We start from the raw sequence: 21,153 nt of genomic DNA on the forward strand, positions 1-21,153 counted from the left end.
GCATTCTGTTTTTTGCTGTTTTAGCATTTCACTCTTAACACTTATCTATTTCAGTGTTTCAGTACATATTTAAATGTATAAACACTATTAGTAAAATGTGCTGATATGTTTTAAACTTTCTTTAGTGTAGTTCATTACCTGCTGTCCTCTCCTGTGTATTTGCCAGCTTCACTGACCAGTTGATTATGCAGAGAGACTAGATAGCTGAGCAGGGCTGTAGCACAAAGTCCTGCACCCTGTCTCCGAGGAACCAGCACCTGCAGCTCACTGCTCTCATCCAGATCCACACTGCAGTAATCTCCCGGCACATTCACCTCATCTGCACAGAGGTACATTTATACATGAGCAACAGAAAACACCAGTTGCACCAGTGCTAGAGCTGGGCGATATGGCCCAAAAAAAAATCTTTGATTTAAAAAAAAAAAAAATCAGATTTTCGATTTAAATCTATTTTTTCCCCTCTATTAAAGTCTCCTAAAAGTCGCTAGAAGTCGCTAAATGACGTCATCGCCTAATTTGCATTTTGTGAGAGAAAAAAGTGAGTAAAAAACACTCTAAATAGATACAAATGAACTCCAACAAATGAACAACTTGCTTTTTAAATAGGCAGTCACGTCTCAAAATAACTTTATTTTTACGTAAATTACATACATTTTTGCCGTGTTGTTAAACGTTATTATAAGAGCAGGAGAGAGAGGCGGGTCTGTGCGCGGGAGAGAGAGGCGGGGCTGCATGCGGGAGTGAGGGGCGGGGCTAAGCTCAGGGGAGCGTCGGTGGTGAAAATTAAAACTCAGAGAAAATCGATTTAATAAAAACACATCGTCCTTAACTGTAAATTCGAATTAATCGATAAAATCGATTAATCGCCCAGCTATAACCAGTGCTAACCTGTAACACACTGGAGTTGACTGTGCTCTTTAGAACTACCTGTATTTTTGCCTTTTTTTTTTTTTACTAAAGTTTGTAAAGGCTTGGTGTCGGATTTCCCTCCTGTTGCAATAGACCAGTATAAAACACCTCAGTTCAGTGACTAAGAAGTGTGTCCCAATACTTTTGTCCAAAAAGTCCATCTTGACTGGAATATGAGGCAGCTTACAGTCATTCAGTAATAAATATGTATTTTGTAATAATACTCACAAGTGGCCAAGGAAGCTCTTAGCTGATTCCATGAACTCAGGAAATAGTGAATGCGCGTCTCATACCAGCTCCTTAGTGATTCTGTTGAAGTTAAACATATTAAATGTACTTTATTCAAATGTCAGCTAAATTTAAATGTAATAAACATTTGATCAAAATGTCTGGACTTGTCCTCATAAAACAATGCACACATTGCTGTTTATATGACTGTAGTGAGGGCTATACTTTATTATTATTATTATTTTTATGGACTAATAATCTCCTCCTCCCACACCCCAGCAGGTAGATCTGTCACCCCCCAATGTTCAGTTCATGGCCACTGCCTTTGTGGACAGGGCCTATAACCATATACTTTAATTTTGATCAACTGACTCAAATGAATGGAAGTCTATAAACAGCTGATTAAGATACACCTAAAAACATACCTGTTTACCTGAAGAAAAAAAAAATTAACCTTACCTGAACGTTGTTTGTCAATGAATTCTCTAATTGTGCCACTGCACAAATCAGGCATATTCTGATTGGTCTTGACCAACTTCCTCTGCAAAGATAGTATTTCTGGAAGGAACTTGACCAGTCGAAACTCTGCCTCCTTCAAAGTGAAACAGAGAGATAAAAAATACCAATCCTAATTAGACAACTCAGACTTGAGCTACAACACAAATATATGGCTAATTCCATGACTATTACACATATACACTCATCATCAATAAAATATTTGAACAATGAAGGAAGTGCCAGATTACAATGCTGTTCAAAAGGAATATAAAGTTTACATGGAACAATTACATTTTAGATGATTCAAAATATTGCATCTGTGTCTTCCAGCATTTTTACACCAGCACTATTTGGTCCAGTTAAAATGGACTCTGGTTTGATTGAGCAGGAGTGAAAACAGTATTTCCACTTGGGTGTGGATCAAAACAACCTGACTACAACCAGCAAGAGTTCTGGCACCAAACGAACTCTGAAGCAATTCACCTGTGGTGACGCACGACAGTTAAAAAGCTCAGCGGTACAGTTAAAAAAAGCTCCGCGCGACAGCAGCTGCACCCGCAAAATTTTTTTTTTTTTTTTTTTTAATGAGAATCGATTCTGAATTGTTCAATGTTAAAAACTAGATTTGAGCTAGAATTGCTTCTAGCTCAAATTGATTTTTTCCTGCACCCCTACCAGACAACGCTAATAACCACAGCTATGGACAAATTCTGCCTCACACGTGGTCTGTGCTGCATTCACTACTTACAGCTGAGCGATTCCATTTACTACATGTACATTTGTGCTGCATGTTCTATTAAAAACACTGTTTAAAGACACAGCATTTCAGCATTATGTGTTAAATCAATCAGCTTCATACAGCACAGATATTTGCGCTGTAACACAGAATCTTCTCATTATATTTACTTTCTTGCTCATGAGTCAGACAGCTCTGACCAATCAGAGGGGACAATGTGCTTGCAAGGTTTATTGGTGCGTATTTTGGTGCATTTATAGGTTTATGCTTCTGTGAAACCAAACCAAGGGCCACAACAATAAGAATTCTTGGCCTTGACCACAGGCTTCTTGGCCTCCACTGTGGTGAACGACTATTAGCCTTTAAATTTCTTCTGCAATCTGGCACTTCCTTCTGGGAGCAAATATATTAGTTGATGATGTGTGTCATAGGGTGAAAGACAATATCTGAAATAGAAAAATAACCTTTTGTAAGAATCTCCAGAGTAGAGGGAAGTTGTCTTTTCCGTCATTCTGCTCGACGATGTGTGTGAGGCTGAGCAGGGAGCCTTTCTCTCTGCAGCTCCACACAGCAGAGCTGTGAAGCACAGACTGCCGGGGCAGAGAGGACAGGAATATGCGCGGGTCTCCATACTTTACTTTCAGGATAGGGTTAGAGGACACACGAGAATCCTCCCTCATGCAGGTGCTCACTTTTTTCAGCTTATTCTCCAGTTTCTAGTAAAAGACCAAAAAATCTAAATTAAAATCTGATCTAAAATGATAAGCAATATACAGTTAAAACTTTACTCACTTTCATTTCATACACTTTTTTATATACTCTAATATTCTTATATACTCTAATGGCTTGTGGGTCCTCTCTTTATTTTTCAAAAACTTACATATTACACTCTATGTAAACTGTGCATAAGCTGTGTATAAACAATTTAGGAGTCGTGTGAGTGAGCCTGAACGCTGGGCAGTGTGCTCATGGCAAGGTGACAAATAATCTGTGTTCAAGTGAAGCCTGATAATGGCTGCCAGATGAATGGCGAATTTCATTGTTGTTCTTAAGCTTTCGTGGAACATGGCTACAGCCTTGGGATGTTATAACTAGCTCTTGTCCCAGCATTTATTGAATAACGAGTTTTCAGTGAATAATGCTAAATAAAGCTTGAATTTGTATGGTTAAGTGGGCTAGTGATGCACAAAAAACAGAACTTTCTTACCTTTAGTTTAGGGGTGATGACATTTTGCGCCATAGTTTGCTCCCAGGCATTCCTGGCTTCCTTAGTTGAAAGGTTATTATCATAGGCAGCAGGCCCTAGAGTGATAATATTAAATATAATTACTTGTTGCTCATTTTTTAGTTCTGCATCTCAGTTTGGTCAGCAAACAAAACACAAATTTGAGTTAAATGAACTGCAGCTGATATAACGTTTTACTATTTGGTAAAATTCTTAATCTGTGTCCACCTCCTTAATTTTTTCATTGTTTATTCCCATCCTCACTGTAAAACATCCTCCAACAGACTAAGATGCTTTTGAGAATGGAGCTCCAAGTCAGTGCCGGAATTTGATCATGTCACATCCGGCAGTTTAGGCATCAGGCAGTTAGACAGGTGTGCCACCCTAAAGCTGATATGTATCTGGTTTCTCAGCTCTAGAGTGGCACAACTGTCTAACTACCTGCTTGTAAAGAGACAGGATATTCATAAATAACAGTATGTTTGAAACTTATTAACATCATAGCCCTCTATTGGCTGAAGACTGAGAATAGTCTGAATATAATCGCCTGACAACTAAAGAATTTCTAAAATATTTCTTGCTGCTTTTACCAGCTAGGAGTATATTATTAGGGTAGCACAGGTTCATGTGCAGAATGCATATACAACTCAGAGAGATCTATTTTATTTTACAAAGAACAAGAAAAAGTGGATTTTAGCGGAAGAAGACCTTAAAGTGCTAAAGTGATCTCTTACGGGACTTACACTGAACATTCTGAGGAGGGTCTAGAGTCCAACTGAGCATCAGATGAACTGTAGTGACTGTGTCATCCACCCCTTTTCCTACTGCCCTGCCCAGCTGATCCAAATCCTTCACAAGATGCCGTATTAAAAACTCACAGGCGTCCTGCACTGGAGGCTGGATGATCTGTGCTATATACTGAGACTATACGACAAACAAAAAGAAAAAAGAGGCAGTTAATAATTAAAATACTGACAATCTCAGATGTATGGGAATGGCCTTAATCGTTAATTCCAGTACATCAAACATACCTGAGCCTCTTCTGCAGCACCGAACAGCATGGTTAGATGGGTTATCATCCTGACCAATGTAAAAGGAGTTAAAGACAAGCTTTTGGTGTCCAGGGTCTCTGGGTTATCTCTTCTTTGTGGGTTTCCAAGAATATGGCCTCTCTGGGTACGATCGCCACTGAAAAGATATGAAATTTTTTGTTTAGTTTACTTTTTATTGTTTTCTTTTTTATTGTTGTATGCAAGCAGGTTGATTTGTCCTATTTTTTTTACTTTTTCCATTTAATGTCTGACTTACTTGATCTGTGCTTCAGTGAAACCTTGCACAGGTTTGTAATTTAGTCCTCCCACTTCAGCTCCACACTCTAGACATCTACCACGTTGCACGGGTCTGCCGCACTGCAGGAAACAACATGTTTCTTATAAAGACTATACGAACACTAAAAATTAATTTGCTGAAAGTAACACTGGTATTTGTGTCTCATTGTTCTCAGGCTCCTGCTTATTGAGGGCTGTAGTGTCGACAGGATTTAAACTTATGATTTCCTGTTTCTTGACAGGCATGCAGTCAGACAGCTGTTCCTCTCTAAACCAGCTTCATAGCTGTGTGACAAAGACAGAATGGAAATCTTAACTCACTCAGAACTGTTTTTTTTAGTGGCATTGGTGGCTCAGTGGCCAGAGCACCAGATTATTGGTGACAGGGGGTTCAGTACACGGGTTTGGCAAGCCATCACCTCTGAGCCCTTGAGAAAGGCCCCCAACTCAACTGATGAATATGGCTGAATACAGTTCTGGAAAACACTTAAAAATGATGAGTTTCTTTAATTTTACCAATTTGAAGAGGAAGATGATCTCAAGCCATCAAATCAAGCTGAACTGCTTAAATGTTTGCACCAGGAGTGGAATAAAGTTATCCAAAAGCAGTGTGTATGACTGGTGGAGGAGAACATGCCAAAATGCATAAAAACTGTGAATAAAAACCAGGGTTATTCCACCAGATATTGATTTCTGAACTCTTAAAACTTAAAAAAATGCTCTAAATGATTTCTATTTCTATTTGGAACTTGGGAGAAATGTCCGCAGTTTATAGAATAAAATAACAATGTTAATTTTACTTAATGTAAAATTGTAACACTCCAATGTCAACAACTATATGTCTAAAGAACAGTAAGAACTGATGAACTTGGTGAACTAGTCACTTACATTGTCAACAACACAATGGTGGCCATTGGGACAGGCTACAGGAGGGTAAAAAAACAATAAATACAATTAATGTTTATGTTACAGTTAATGAAAAATGTAACTACTAGAAAACAGGACATGCAGAAGCTTATATCAAATGAAGACTGGTGTTTGACTTACTGTACCACCTGAATCCAATTGCTTTTTTTGCTGCAGCCAGCATGTCTTCAGGCATAGTGGGTATAAATGCTGCCTGTAAAATGTAAAGCAAAGAAACATAAAAAATAACATAATGTAAAATGAGAGTTAGAGGGAGAAATAATGTACAGGAATTAAACATACCTGCATAGTGGCAGGAGACAGTCCAAGCTGAACCAAAGGAGCCAGGACCTGCTCAGAACCGCACAGCAGCACAGCCTTCAGGTGGACGGCCAGCTCTATCAGGATGTGTTCTGTGTTAGAGCGGCGCTCATGAACACTCAGTCCACCCAGTCTGTTGTTCACTAGAGCTTCGGCAAACAATTTCATCTCTCTGGAGAGCAAGTACTGTGAGCCATGGATGAACTCTTCAAGAGTTCGCTGTTGCTAGAAACCATAAAAAAGAACAGACAAAAAATAGGGTCTATGTTAAACATCTTTCATGTTTAAAGTTGATTCTAGGTCCCTTTTAATGCTAGCAATTCAAGTATGTCATGATTTGAATGAAGTTAAATCTTTTGTAGCTTATTAAAACAAAATGGCAACAGTATATATGACTTCCTATTCATAAGATGAAGATACATTTTTTATTTTACAATTTCCCAAATTTGATACATGAGGACATTACTGAATCAATACTAATAAAAAGATTAATGGTCATTTTGACAAACTGAGACATTTTTAAAAAGATTCCTACTTCTGGTCTGGGATGGAGTAGTGGACTATTTGCTCGAAACGAAAGGGTAACTTCTCGGAACAGGGCAAGAAGAACATAGAAGGCCTTTCTCTTTGGAGTACATGTACATTTCTAGAAAAAAGGACAACATACAGTATTAAAATCTTTTCAACTTTTCAAAATATAAAAGTTAAACAAAAACAAAACTGTACGCACCCCAAGGGCTTCATCTATGCTTTCCACCGTGCCCTCCATTGTAGCTTTTGCAACTGCCTCTCGTACAGCTTTATATTCCTTACTATACACCAGGTATTGATCCATCTGGCCCCCAGTCTCTTCCTGAAACACAGAAATTAGTTAGCATATCTGATAACTAAATATTATCCCTGAGAAGTTTCAGTGACTTGTAGTATTAACAAAAGCAATTATGTAATGTGATATAAATAATAAAGTGTAGAAAAATTGACTAATTTAACAGAGATGCAGTTTAAAAACAAACACACATATATTAATTGTGTCTTTTTCCAATGTGAAATTGACAGGATGCTATAAATTCAGACTGACCAATCAGAGCTCTGTTGTTATGGTTTCACTGCAGACAAACGTGCAGACAAATTGTATGAATCATATTAAATAGATCAGAAAAATATCAGAAAGCAGACAATGAACAGAGAAAAAGAAAGAGTGGACATTTTAGGAGCTTTAGTTTCGAGTCCAGTTTACAGAACACAAAAAGCAAAAAAAATGCATTGAACTTGGTGTGAAGTTTCCACTACATCAAAAATTAAAATATTGATTGTGGAATCTCTACATTCTTCTACCTGCTGTAAGATCTCCTCTGGGAAAAGCCATTGGAACTTAGCATCCTTCCGCATGTTCTGAACAACCTCCACTCCCTGTAAGCTGCAGAGCTTCCTGATCAGGTACACTCTGTACCAGTCATTCTGGCTTTTCTCACAGAGCTCCATCACTGTATCCAGGAACTCCTCCTGATGTTTCTCCAAGCTCCCTAAAAAGACATAATAGTACAATTCCATTAAGTCAGAGCTAGAAGTATGAGCCCAATCTTTCACATAGAACACCTTCACCAATGAACAAGTGGTTCAAACAGCGTATCATGACATCTATGAAAGTGAAGAGCTATGTAATGAATTTACCACTGGCTAGTGTTTTGGAAAGGAGCTGGGCAGCAATGTCCAAGCACCCGCGCAGTCTTGCGATCTGCTGCAGAGCCTCTATGGAGACTTCTTCTGTGGCCACCCGACCCGTATGCAGAAAGTAATGCAGGAAGTCTCTGCCCTCCTGCAGGGGTCTCCTCTGTTCTGCTTCAGAGCCCAACTCCGTTTTCTCAAACATTGCATCCTGCAATTAAATAATTAAGCATTTAAAATCCGTTCTCTGATTTTAAACTCGCTTTCTGATTGGACTCGCTTTCTGTTCTCACCTCAAAGCAGCTGATATACAAAGTGTACAGTTCTGTTTTATCATCACCATCCAGGATTCTGCTCTGTAGTATAGTCTGCAAGTGCTGTTCAAGATACACCTTCACATCATCAAAGCTGAAAAAAATATATAGGACATTCTGTCATTTAAACATTCTATTATATTAAGCTTTAAAAAAATGCTCTACTTGATTTTGGAGCATTGCTTTGAGAATTTGATTGCATTCAGTGACAAGAGCATTAGTGAGATCCTCTCATCTCACCCCCAACACATTCCAAAAGTACTGGATAAATCACCATAATTTCAGAGAACATAGTTCCACAGCTCAAAGCTGATTGTTCTTTACATAATATCTATTACACAATCCAACCAAAACCAAACCAACATGTAGAATGTAGCAAAATTATGCATTTTATAACAGAAATTTATAATGTATTATAATTTATTAAATGATAAATTTGGCTTTTACTTATGAAATACAAAAGAATGTTTATATTTCTAAATATTTACTTGATTGTAACTTAATTATAAATGCTATATTGCTGTACACTTTTCCTACCACTTTAACATCTGCAGATATGATTATTATTCTAGATACTTACTGTGGGTGAAGCTGCTAAAGTGCAACATTTACAATATTGTTTAAAACATGTATGTGCCACGAAACTCATTTTACAGGGATTGCAAACTTATGAATGGTAGCATATCTCATAAAGAATTAAAAGTTTAATTTCTCTTTGATAATAATAAATCAGGTTCATTAAAATATAAAACATAAAAACGGGTTTCATTTGAGGTAGAACTGTTCTTTGAATAAAGCACTGTAATTAGTCAGCTAGTTAAACAAAGGTTTGAAATCATAGTCCTCCTCTACCTACAGAGAAAAAATAACTCCTCAATACTGCATCTGTATAAGGACCTGTCATACTCACCTGTATCTGAGCAGGAGTTTAAGCACCACAGATCGCACAACAGGACTTCTGTCCATACCCTCATCGAAGGGTGACAGGGCTTTGGTGTGTATCTGGCTTTGTGCTGAAGAGAATACAATAAGCAAAACACCTTACAAAACAATCCTTTATGAGAATATATGCATATGCATACGTGGGGGAAAACATCTTACCCTTAACCAGGGAAGGTGGTTTTGCCTCAACCATTAAGAAGGACAACAGGTGCAGAATGACACCTCTAGATGGTGGGCAATTGTCCTTGAAACACACTGCAGACACTACTTCTATAAAAAAGGCATTGCACCGTTGTCTGAACTGGGAATTCAGGTGGAGACTGGCCCTGTAATTTCACCATAGTCACACATATAAGGAAGGATAATCAATGCAACAACACACTATTAAAACATGCGTACATGAACTCTATTGAGTTCATGTAATGCAATTTGTGCAATTTGTGGTGTTATAAATTAATATACAAAAATTAAAAAAAAAAAAAGGCCCACCGAACATCCTCAGAGACTTTAAGCTCAAAGTCATCCGGCACTGGTTGGGTACACAAAGCGCAGTACATCTGGCCTGGGTTCAGCCATTTTCTAATGCAGGGCTGGCAGAAGACATGGTTGCATGGTAATTCCACTGGGTCTTGAGGCTCTAACCTGCATATGGCACACGACTGGTCGCCAAACCTACAGAAAAAAAGTTTAACATTAGCATTTAACAATGTACAGCGTTCACACTGGAAAGCGACAGGCGACCATTCATTTCCTATGGCAGGACGCGATTTGTTGCCGCGACACGCGAGAGGCGACAAGTGACAGAGCGACAAGCGACACGGAGCTGAATTTTTCTCAACTTTATGCAAATTAATTATGATGCGGTGAAGCAACATTCTAACCCGATTGGCTTCTAGCTTTTCTTTGGACCTATCACAAACAAGACGGTCCGACGTCCCCAAGCTCCTGCTCTCTGAATTTCTAGTTTCTTTCCCTGTTCATTCTGTTGAATGGGGTGGACCCACGTCGATCTGTGGGAACGGCTGCGTTTCCAGAGCAGTTAAATTACAGAAACGCCCAAGAGTCCAGCAAGTTTGGGAGTTATAGCTGTGGAATAAAATGGCCAAGCGATTCCTTTTTTGTGCCTTTTTTCTAATGGGAGGCTGGACCATGATAAACACGCGCGTTGAGCTTGACACGCCCACAAGCGACAAACGCTGGGCAACTTAAGCGACTCGTCATGTTCCAGTGTGGACGCAGGGTCACTTTCATTTTACATGCGAAGATAGTATTACAAAAGTTCTGGGCACTACTTGTCAAAATATGTTACTGTGAATTTTTAAATGTTTAGTAGATTATCTAATCGCCAAAAGGCATTACATTAAAGAAGAAACTTTACTGAAAATTAGCAACTACTAAATGAGTCAGGAGACTCATGTCAAAGGTTAAAAATGTCAAAGGTTTAAAAGCTATGGGTTCCTCTAAGCAGCTGCCTAGCACTGATGGTTTAAATATTTAATATCCACAAACCATAAGAAAACTGCTTGTGGGATTTTCCAAAATGCTAATCAACTCACCGTGTGCACACCAGAATAAAACCTGTTTCCTCAACATACAAATACCTCAAATACCTCCAAAGATCAAACAAAGGAAAACTCATGTATGCTTGAAGAGAAAAGGTTAAGCACACTGGTAGATCGATCATGCTTTGGGCCTCTGTTGCAGAGAATGGCAAGACCAACATTTGGTGGTGAAGGGAGTGGGGTGTTCAAACTTTTTTATGTCAATGTATATGTAAAAAAAATCTTACTTGAATATAAGATCACTTGCTCCTTGCTTACAGGATTTGAGTCTTTCAATAACAGCCGCAAATGCTTTCTCCTGTTTCATGTCTGAGTTTTTCTCAAGCACCTATGACATAAGGCAAAGATGTAAAAACGAAGGACAGATGTTAAATGTTATTAAATTAAATGTGTGTCTTGTGTTTACATGCTTCTTTTTACATCAAAATATTTTTGCTTTAAGCTAACATGTAATACATTGTGCATATCCAAGATTGGTGCAAAATCAATTATACTGGAAAGACATAACCTGCACACTAAATAAACACTAAATAATGCACATATGCATAACGTGGCAAATAATGTTCATCTACTTTCACTGGAAGAGGCCATTTGACATTCCCATTGACTATATTTTTACTAGCACTTTCTAAATGAACACTGTTCTAAAATAATTATTACAGTATTGGAAAAAGAAAAAATAAATAGGGAATGTAGTGTGAAAAATAAAAGCAGTAAAATTCATTACCTTCCATAAGTTTCGAGAATGCTCCATGACCAGAGGTTTCAGCCTCTCAGCTTGAGCCTCAATGCCCAACTGAATGTGCTCCACAAACAAAGAGAAGGTGAAGATACGTCTCCAGCCAGTGCTAGAATACATATATAAGCAAAAAAATCTGATTAACAAACAAAATCACGTAATCATTGAAGCAAATCTGGAGCTAACTGATTCTCAAGGCTCTATCTGTTAAGGTATAATGATAATGGTAATGTAATATTACACTGAAAATTAGGCAACACTAAACACTATGAAATTTAAAAGCCACAGACTGAAGGTAAAGTTAATTCTAATTATTGTTTCTGTCAGAAAAGTTAAGCTAAACATAAAGACCAACAAATGCTAGGCTAAGTTCCAAGGTAAGTATAACAAGTTTATAGGGATGCACGAAATAAACATTTTTGGCTTTTATTTAGTGAATTACTAAATCTGCCACCATTTTTAACCATTGAATAAATAGTACTCCCTAAATATATTTTATCTTGCTTTCACTACGATTTTAAATATTTACGTAACATTTTATTGTACTAGAATTCCAACGAAGCACAATATTTTTACCTTAGCAGAGCTATTCTAATCATAAATTAATTATTATTTTTGCCGTATACCTAGCAGTAGGAATGTACAATGATATCAGAATTATACCTGTATTTATTGATAATTGCTTTTTAGAAACATTGGCATCATAAACATATTTAAGCAGACTTCAAATAATTTAGTTGTCTGTATTAATAATTTGGCACTTCACTTATTCTTCTAAACATGTTTTTACTTTGCCAAATATTCTGTGCATCCCTCCCCAAATGTTAGCACCTCATTTTTAAGCAAAAGAAACTGCAGTTTAAAAACTCACAGAATGCTCTTCACCATCTCTCGGCTTCTTTCGCCATATTGTTTAAGGCTTTTTTCTGAGCAGACCAGTTCAATGGGGACCTGCAGTCTCTTCACTTGTTTTAGCCAGGTCTGTCGCTGGAAGTCCACATTTAACTCATGTGGCTCTAGGTGCTCCACACATGCAAGCGCACAACACACATCCAAGATCTATAGGAATTAAGAGACAATAAACAATCAGCAAGGATCAAATTCCTTTATTTTACCTCCATTTTTTTAATTGCTTGTAGAATGTGTATTAGACAAAAAAATATATTTTTGCATAACAGAAGACTTGTGTGGTTGTCAAAAATACATAGCATTAGTTTGTACTGTTAGTACTTTTAGCAATTGCAATTACTCTTAGTAAGCCGTAAGCAAGACTAACAGATGAGAAACTGTTTTTCAGAATTACCATCTCCGGTGTATCCATCACATGTCGATTTCCCTGCAGGGAAAACACCACCTCAGGCAGAATTGACATCATCCTGGACAGATTCTGCAGACGTTTCTGGAAGTCGTGGTAAGCAGTGTGGACTAATGGCAAGGAGAGTTCACTTTCCAGTGATCTACTTCGCCGCCTACACAATTCATTCACACAACTCTGCAGGGCAGCACACAGCAACTACAAGAGACAGAACAGTCTTTGCTAAAGGCTATATAAAATTAGGCATGGAATATGGTCATATTCTTAAAAAATGGTTAATTACATATCAGAAATCAACAGATCAATACATGAAATGCTCTTACTTGCTGTTCACCGATGCTTGAAACTTTCATTGTCAAAGCAATGAAATCTTGGAGATATCTTTGGAAGAATTCTCTTTGCATTTTCTCGTCCAAATTTAAAAAATACTTCCCTATGGCAGTCCTTTTGAAGACGTTTTCAAATTGCTTATTGGTTTGACCTGTGGGGGGGAAATCTGGTTAAAATATCGTGCTCAAAATATCAGAGGAAGGAAAAATAAATACAGTAAAAAATAAATACAGAGTAACACACAAACATTTATTTAAATCCTATGAAAGAAATAATTACCCTCTCTCTCTAAAGTGTACACCCAGAGGTCATCTAACAGGTCTTTGATCCTCCAGCTGAAGGGCATGGTGCAGGACATGGTGCTTCCCACAGACATATGGCTTTGGATCAAGATGGTCTGTGCCTCTGAGCTACGTACAAAAAGCGAATTGTTATTAAAAAATCATAAAAGTGGACACTTAAGAAGCAGTTTTCATTAATGTAAGGAAGAAGTCCACAGTGACTTTTGCTGTGTTCCATGAAAGCTAAAGAACGCACAGAACTCTGGGATATCCTGCCAGAGCCAATTGCCCCTTAAGATAATACTTTATGGTCATTTACATATTGCTGTCCCATGACTTTGGCATGTTAGTGTGAATTACAGAGTTCAATTTGACTCAATACTTACTTCTGTCCTATCTGAACATATGGTATATCCAACACTGATTTGTTTCCAAAGATGAGAAGCCACAAATTCTTGACTTCATCTTCACAGTTGCTATCAACCAGAAGGTCCAGATTGCAGTTACGGTCGATGACAGAAATCAAGTGGGCCAGGAGGGGAGTGATCACTGCTTGTACTCTACGCCACAGAGTATGCCTATTGACCAATGAAACACTGCCTTATTAAAGCTTACAAAACAGTAAAATCTAGTTTAACAAACTATAGAATAAAAATGTAAAAAGAAAGGTTCAGCCTTATTAATCTCTTTGTAAGTACATGCTAATGAGTTCTCAGCTCTGATTGATATAGTATATGCGTACTTAAAGGTCCCTCCCTCTTGCAGGGCTTCAATGTTTGATGCTTCTCTGGAAACCCAGTTTTTGGGCATATCAGTGCTGTCTTCACGTGCCTTTAACAGCTGATGAAGGCGCTTCTTCAAGGCCTCCATGAATGAAGCTAGTACAGAAGAAAACATTCATAAATAAAATCCTTAAAAGTTCCTTCCCAATATGAATCACAAATAACATCTGGTCAGTATGCAGACAGACCTTTGATTTCATCATCACTGTTGTCAAGCAGGGTAAGAAGTTGGTCCACTCTTCTTGTACTAAGGCTGCCAGCATCTGTAAGATCCCTTAGCATGCTCACAGCACTCTGGACACAACTACGCAACAGTGCTGTTGTGTCAAACTCCCTTTCTGGTGCCTGAAACAAATATCAACACTGATCTAGCATAGATTTTAGATTATAATCACTTAATACTGCTGTGTGCAATTGGTACTATACTTACAAAACCTTCTGACTCGGACTGGTCGATCTCAGAGTCCTGGACCCCTAGTTCTAGATAATAGATAAATAATAAATTATACATTGATGAACAAGCATTTGAACAACATTTAAAGGAAATTAATTATTAAAGTCTTACTGCATATACATAAGTACCTTCAGTTTGCTCTGTAAACTCCTCAAAGAGATCACAAATTGATATATTTCTCAAGCTCTGGACATCAGATACAATGTCCTGAGAACTTCTGAGGTCATCAATGTGAACTGACGTCCAATGTCCTATGAAAACCAATAAATATAAAAAGGTTTGTGTACAAAAGAGCATTTAAATCAACCCATAATTTTTTTTCACCAGAGAAAATGCAGTATAAACAAACCTCCTTGAAATCCAATGTAAGAGGTGCCGCCTTCCATTCGTGGTAGTTTAGTAATGAAGTACACATAGACTCTACAGTCACCCACATGTTTTGACCGAGTGATTTCATTCATGGAGGAGTACCTGTCGAGAAAACATATAAAAAATGTTTAAATTCAAACTACATTTACTTTTATTGATAAAAGATTTGGTGTTGAAATTTCTCAGAATATAACATAAAATATAGTCCTACCTGGCTGATGCAAGGATATTTGCACTTATTGAATCTTCACCAAAATCCATTTGAACCAGAAGAATCTTGTCTGCAGAAGGTGTGCTGAGGAACTGCCTAAAAATAAAACACATATAACCAATAAAAATCATATTAACCATGCCAACTTTGTTAAGATATGGCAGATCAATTTAATTGAAACACATTCCTCCTAACCTAATTTTTTTGAGGAAGGACAGCTCCGTTTCAAACTGTCGCAGTGAGAGAAGATCAATGCTGTAAGTCCCTGTGGAGCTCTGAAGTTGCCTCACATCAGCAGCTGTCAACAGTCTTGAGAATGTTGTGACCTTTACAGAAAATAATGGTAGTAATTTAATGGTAGTGTATTTAACGCAAATGATTTTTCATGTATTCAATGAAAAAAGGCAAAAAATATCTACCTCTGTGAAAAGGCAATTGTTCCAGTGCCCTTGTTGGACATGAGAGACAATGAATTCAGCCAGAGAGTGGTGTTTCTGAATCTTGAAGAATGTGTTTGCCAGTCTCTGTGCCTCTACGTCAGACAAACCCGAATTTTCCAGTCGGACTACTGAATCTGGAGTGGCACAGTTCAGTAAGACAAGCTTGGCTTCCTCCAGCACTCTGTCTTGGATGTCTGGTTCCTCAAACATGTTTTTCTGTTTGTCCATCACTTGCAGTACAACAGAGGAACATGTATCTGAATGGTAACCAATGAAAACGTCTGTTGCCAAGTATTTGTGTGAACTGCTTTGCTGGTTGTTTGAGAACACAAACTGTTGGACCCACTCCTGCAGAAGGTTTACAATTTCCCTCTCACGGTTATTCAGGACACTGTTGATGTCAAGGAAGTGTTTCTCTAGTCTGTTTATAAGTGGAATGGGGAATTGCTTGTACACCACTTCTTTCTCCTCAATGACAATGAGGCGGAAGTCTTCGTGGACTCTGCATTTCACACGATGTGTGCCAAGACCAAGATCAACATATTTTTGACCCCCAAGATAAACATAATATTGGTTCAGTGCATCATAGAGACTTTCATAGAGATTTTGAAGGTTCAAAAGCACGACAGTCTGGCCGGTTTCCATGCAGATTTTCACACGGTTGATGTTCTTGCACACCTGTGTGTACTCTTGATCTTTGGGGAAACTTGAGCCAAAGATGATCTCTGGGAGGTTGTTTTTGGAGAAGAAGTGTTGCTGAAGGATTTGAAGGCCTGCAAAGTTCTTGGTCAGGATAAGCAGGTAGCGACAGTCCTCATCCTGGATGTATCTGTTAATGTTCTGTCCCACAAGGTCGATGGTACAGATGTTAACTGAGTCAATTCGAATGCTCAGTTTTTTACAGAAGATTTTCAGTGTGTCCACACTGTCTAATCCACTGAAATTTCTCAACACTGCATGAACAATTTCCTCTGAGGAAGGATTGGAAGCTTTGGAAACAGCAAATATCATTTTAATCAAGCTGTAGTAATCACGTAGCCCGAAAAATCCTTTATCTTGTTTTTTGCAAATTTTCAAGTAAGCCACTGCCAAAGGACGAAAAAGATGCTTGATATGTTTCAAACCCATTGGTTCCAGTGAACAAATTCCTTCAGCTGTCTGAATTAGTTCATTCTGATCTGGGTCACCTCGAGAGACAAAGATTCCCCTGTTCATTTTGGCAGGGTCCAAAGCCCAGTTTGAGATGCCAATAAACCCAACCTTCTTATGGGGGAGTGGGTCATCATCAATGCAACCTTCTTCCAACAACGGGTGGAGGGTTTTCAGGGGCATTTTTGGAGAGTCCTCTGCCAGGCCTATCTCATCCAGCACTACCACAGAGACATACTCTTTTAGATTTTTCCCCTCTTGAAAGCGGGCACATTGTTTAAATGTGTTAATGATTCCTTCTGCAGTTGAGTGAGGACTGCACTGGTAGGAGGTTAAGTGAATCTGTTTTAACCTCTTGTACAACTCAGAGTGTGCAGCCTGGCCCTGCATTGCATCTGCGACTAAAGTCTTTGATAAAGACTTGGAACTTCCAGGTTTCCCAACTAAAAACAGAGGAATTCTCAATTCAATGCACACTATCATCATGAATACATTCTCTTTCAAAGCCTTGTTTTTGGCAATTGTTCCCCCAAGTTGCACATCATGTAGAAAAAGATCCTGCATTAAATAGATTTCTTGCATCGCCTTTGCAGGTGTGTTGTAATTTGGGAAGGATTTGCAAGGTTTGGTCCAAAATTCCTTTTTCTTTTCCAGGCATGAGTGGTAGCACACTGCCACTGCCATCAACAGAGCCCATTCAGCTGGATCCTTGTCATCTGTAATGATCTCTTTACCAGCATTCTTTGATCGCTTTTGCTTTTTAAGGAACTCTTCTAATGCTTCAGAAAACATTCTGTGATTGGAGTAGAACCATTCAAACACCTGCATGCAACGTTCTACATCCCTTAAACTGACAAAGCTACATTCATCTTTTTTCTTTCTCATGTAGCCTTGACACTCAGATAGGACATCAGTCATCATTTTGATGTATTTCTCACATACTAAATTGTTCTGTACTATACTTCGAACAATTTGATGAATATACATTTTTTCTGTGCTGTCATTGAGCTGCCCAAAGTCCCACACCAACGGAATCATGCTTGGGGGCAACGCATGAACTCTGTAAACCAGCTGACGAAGTGGAATGGATCCCAGTCTATCCTGTGTCTGATCAGATTTCACAACATATCCCAATCCTGCACCCTCCAGTCGTTCAATCATTGCTTCTGAGTGTTTTCTGTATGGATTGCAAGCAGCAATAACCTGTAGTCCAGAGTTGGGTTCAAGTTTATGCCCCTGCACGGTGTTGTCACAAAGCACTTCCTTTATACAACTGATTGCCTCAGTAGTATTAGCCTCATCAAAGAAGAGGACAGAATCAAGACCATGGTTCTTTTTATTAGAGGTTGCAATGGACTCCGCTTCTTGTACCATAGCATAGATATTATCTGGGGTTGTGCCACCATGGACTTTTACCAATTTCATATTCTCAGTTGGGGTCCCAGTCCTTTGCAGTTCACACAGAAATCTGATTAGCCTCGTTTTTCCACAGCCAGTTTCCCCCATAATAATGACGGGGATGCCACACCTGAATCTCATGTGAATTGCCATCATCTTCAGTATGTTATCCAGAGTAAGCTGGTAGGTTTCATCAGGATCTGATGGCCACTTGACACCCAGCACACTGCACAAAAGCTCAATCTTCTCCCCTCTAGATAGATCATCAAAACTAATGTTGAAAGGGACTCGGTTAATCCGGAGACCATCATAGAGTTGCTTCGTCATGATATTATTCCTTATCACTTTGTTTGTTGATGGATCAATTGCATCAACTCCTTTCTGAGCATTTTCTCTGAGGTGGAAACCAATGAAGGTCATTGATTGATGATCTTCATTAAAAAATATATAGGGATGCGGTTCTGATTCCCAACTCTTTCGAAGGCGGAATGGGGCTAGATCTTCTTCGTTAGCACCCATTAGGTCAACCTTCTGCCTTCCAGGACTTTGATCTGATATGTTCAGAGATGGTGTGGCAAAGTCCTTGGCCATTAAAACCATGAAGTCAACCACAAATCTCCTGAATCCTCTCAAAGTGTCTCCAACAAAGGCCATGTCGCAAAAAACAGATGTTTCACAGTCTTGCAATTGAAGATTAAGAAACCATGCAAAATTCCTCAACTCTGCCCATGATGGATCCACAATGCCACAGTAGATGAATAACATCTGAAGGCATTCTTTATGGGAGCCTTCAACACCACTGAAGGTGAAATTGTCAAGATCAGTGTTCTCATGGAAACGTTTCAAATATTGATACGGCCTTTGATAAGCTTCACTTCTGAAACACTCATCATCCATAAGTGGGTCATCAATGTTAAAGTTAGGGTCATCTTCAACTTTTATTTCCAGTTCCAAAACTTCTTTAGGAGGCCTGCACTGCACTTTTGGAAAGATCTCAGTGAAGGTGAAAGGTACCTTTGAATCCTGCAAATGGAAAATTTTATCATTACACCAACTCTTAAAAAAAATCATAATACTTTCTTTAAGCTACTAAGAAACAAGGAGTTAAAAGTTATTACCACTTTTGGAAATCTTGGCAATTCAGAGGCATTCTGAAGCATCTCAATGACATATAAGTGCTGGCTGCTACGTTTCCACATTCGTCCTTTAGCATCCATTAGATAACCAAGAACTAACAACTTGAATAAAAATTCATGTAATCCCCTTTGGACCTAAAACAAACTCATATTAGTTAATGAAACAAGATATATATAAATATATTAAAATAGTCTCACATAAAGTAATTCTTACCATTGTTGTAACATCAAAATGAAAGATCACAAGTCCATTCTGGTTTGGGGTGTCAAGCAACGACTGTAGGATTACATTTTCTTTCACAGTGGACTCAAGTAAGCGAATGCATTTGAGATTTGAAGACCTAGGCCTTTCAGATGCTTGCAGTTGTTCATAAAGCCTTTGAATATACAGGGATTTACCTGAAATAATAGGAGCACATATATTTTGAATAAATTATGGCTTTAATAATCAAATAGAAATGGTTACATGAACTGACAGTCTAAATAAATCAAATGTTTAAATAAATCAAAACATTTGAGAGTCATTGTCCTTTACTTACCCACTCCTGCTCGTTTTGATGACACAATTCCAACAGACTGCTTGTCCTTGAATACAGAAGCAGCGCTAGCCTGTTCTGATGACACTGTATAGTGTCTAGACAAATAAGCCTGAATTCTTTTTAGGGGTTCACGTGGAACCATGTGCAGTTTGAACTGGCTAAATGCTGAAGGCATGTAGGCATGCTCACGATCCAAACTGCAGATTATCACAAGTTTATAATCCTTCTTGGACAAAGAGTGAAGTTTGTGAAACAATTGCTCCACAGCATAACTGACTTCATAGCTCAAGAGGTCTGCATACAACAGGGAGTAGATCTTCTTTCCCATATATCCACTGGAGAGACAACGCCTGAGAAAAAGTTCCACATGCTCATAGGTAGTATCTGCACTACACAGCAGCACTTCATCATATGTTGGTAGTGGCTCATATTCACTAAATGAGTAGACACTAATGCAGGAGGCTAGAACTTCTTCACTTGGACAGACAATGAGGTTGGGTTGGCCCTGCACCAGCCCCTTTGGCAGCTCTCGTGTGACAGGTCTTTCACTGGGGTCTAATGGCATGAATTCTTCTTGGTCTTCATTCTCATAATCGTCACTCACAAAATTGGCCAATCGATCAAGGAATTTTCCAAAACTTGGGGTGTCCAGTGTATCTGGGAGGAAAGTTTTCATGTCTGTGAAGTAATTCTCCCAAATAATATCCAATGTCCTTAAACCAGCTTCTTCATTTTCGGCACTGTCCTTGGACATGAAGGAATTCCCATTACTTACATTCTCCTCAATTAAGTCTGCATGTATGAGGTTCAATGTTTTCCACACACTAGATGTTGCAGATTTGGGGTTAATGAAGGAAAGCATTGTTAATGCACGATCCTCCAAGTCTTCATTGCAATTTTTTAAAGAGAGTTGTTCACAAAGATAGACAATTTGTTCAGCAGTGTAGTAGTTTAGGAAGTAGTTATCAGATCTCTGTTTGTCCATGAACTTTTTCCAGTCACTCAGGTACCTATCCATTTTCCTGCAGAGCTCTGGGAGTTGTTCCACTGCAGTACCTTCTACTGAAATATTTTCCTCAATGCTGCTTAAATTGAAGTCCATACTGATTGCAGGGCTATCAGAATTGTCAGAGCAGGTGATTTTTGCTTCCCACTGCCTGAACAATGGGTTTCCAGCAAAAAGAAGATCAAGGAAGATCCCTGCAAGTCTCTGAACCTGGTCAAAAACCTTAGAAGACCAAAGGAACACATTTCAGACGTTATCCTTTAAAAACATTGTACCACAAATCTCAAGACGTTTGAAGCTAATGTTCTTTGTATTGTGTAAAAAATATCATACTATAAGCAATTTTCCAAAATTACTTGGAATTGATCAA

General features: G+C 38.5%; 1 protein-coding gene across 1 annotated transcript in view; it reads right to left on the minus strand.

Annotated features, from left to right (window-relative positions):
• Window positions 1–21,153, minus strand: part of LOC103032113 (E3 ubiquitin-protein ligase rnf213-alpha) — a 41,432-nt gene that overhangs the window by 4,709 nt on the left and 15,570 nt on the right. The window contains exons 21-57 of the mRNA XM_049465060.1: window positions 19,778–21,005; window positions 19,453–19,637; window positions 19,221–19,373; window positions 15,535–19,125; window positions 15,311–15,441; window positions 15,116–15,211; window positions 14,885–15,006; window positions 14,664–14,786; window positions 14,512–14,561; window positions 14,270–14,426; window positions 14,042–14,177; window positions 13,686–13,877; window positions 13,298–13,428; window positions 13,012–13,169; window positions 12,677–12,886; window positions 12,245–12,432; window positions 11,362–11,482; window positions 10,862–10,962; window positions 9,562–9,744; window positions 9,232–9,398; window positions 9,041–9,143; window positions 8,110–8,224; window positions 7,823–8,027; window positions 7,487–7,674; window positions 6,882–7,004; window positions 6,687–6,797; window positions 6,134–6,376; window positions 5,972–6,044; window positions 5,813–5,847; window positions 4,905–5,005; window positions 4,628–4,784; window positions 4,340–4,520; window positions 3,579–3,673; window positions 2,836–3,087; window positions 1,597–1,729; window positions 1,138–1,218; window positions 139–319 (exon numbers count right to left, since the gene is read on the minus strand). Of these exons, the coding sequence (XP_049321017.1) occupies window positions 139–319; window positions 1,138–1,218; window positions 1,597–1,729; window positions 2,836–3,087; window positions 3,579–3,673; window positions 4,340–4,520; window positions 4,628–4,784; window positions 4,905–5,005; window positions 5,813–5,847; window positions 5,972–6,044; window positions 6,134–6,376; window positions 6,687–6,797; window positions 6,882–7,004; window positions 7,487–7,674; window positions 7,823–8,027; window positions 8,110–8,224; window positions 9,041–9,143; window positions 9,232–9,398; window positions 9,562–9,744; window positions 10,862–10,962; window positions 11,362–11,482; window positions 12,245–12,432; window positions 12,677–12,886; window positions 13,012–13,169; window positions 13,298–13,428; window positions 13,686–13,877; window positions 14,042–14,177; window positions 14,270–14,426; window positions 14,512–14,561; window positions 14,664–14,786; window positions 14,885–15,006; window positions 15,116–15,211; window positions 15,311–15,441; window positions 15,535–19,125; window positions 19,221–19,373; window positions 19,453–19,637; window positions 19,778–21,005 (9,800 nt within the window). The remainder of the gene's footprint in view (window positions 1–138; window positions 320–1,137; window positions 1,219–1,596; window positions 1,730–2,835; window positions 3,088–3,578; window positions 3,674–4,339; window positions 4,521–4,627; window positions 4,785–4,904; window positions 5,006–5,812; window positions 5,848–5,971; window positions 6,045–6,133; window positions 6,377–6,686; window positions 6,798–6,881; window positions 7,005–7,486; window positions 7,675–7,822; window positions 8,028–8,109; window positions 8,225–9,040; window positions 9,144–9,231; window positions 9,399–9,561; window positions 9,745–10,861; window positions 10,963–11,361; window positions 11,483–12,244; window positions 12,433–12,676; window positions 12,887–13,011; window positions 13,170–13,297; window positions 13,429–13,685; window positions 13,878–14,041; window positions 14,178–14,269; window positions 14,427–14,511; window positions 14,562–14,663; window positions 14,787–14,884; window positions 15,007–15,115; window positions 15,212–15,310; window positions 15,442–15,534; window positions 19,126–19,220; window positions 19,374–19,452; window positions 19,638–19,777; window positions 21,006–21,153) is intronic.

Source organism: Astyanax mexicanus, chromosome 15 (assembly GCF_023375975.1).
Source record: "Astyanax mexicanus isolate ESR-SI-001 chromosome 15, AstMex3_surface, whole genome shotgun sequence".
NCBI lineage: Eukaryota > Metazoa > Chordata > Actinopteri > Characiformes > Acestrorhamphidae > Astyanax > Astyanax mexicanus.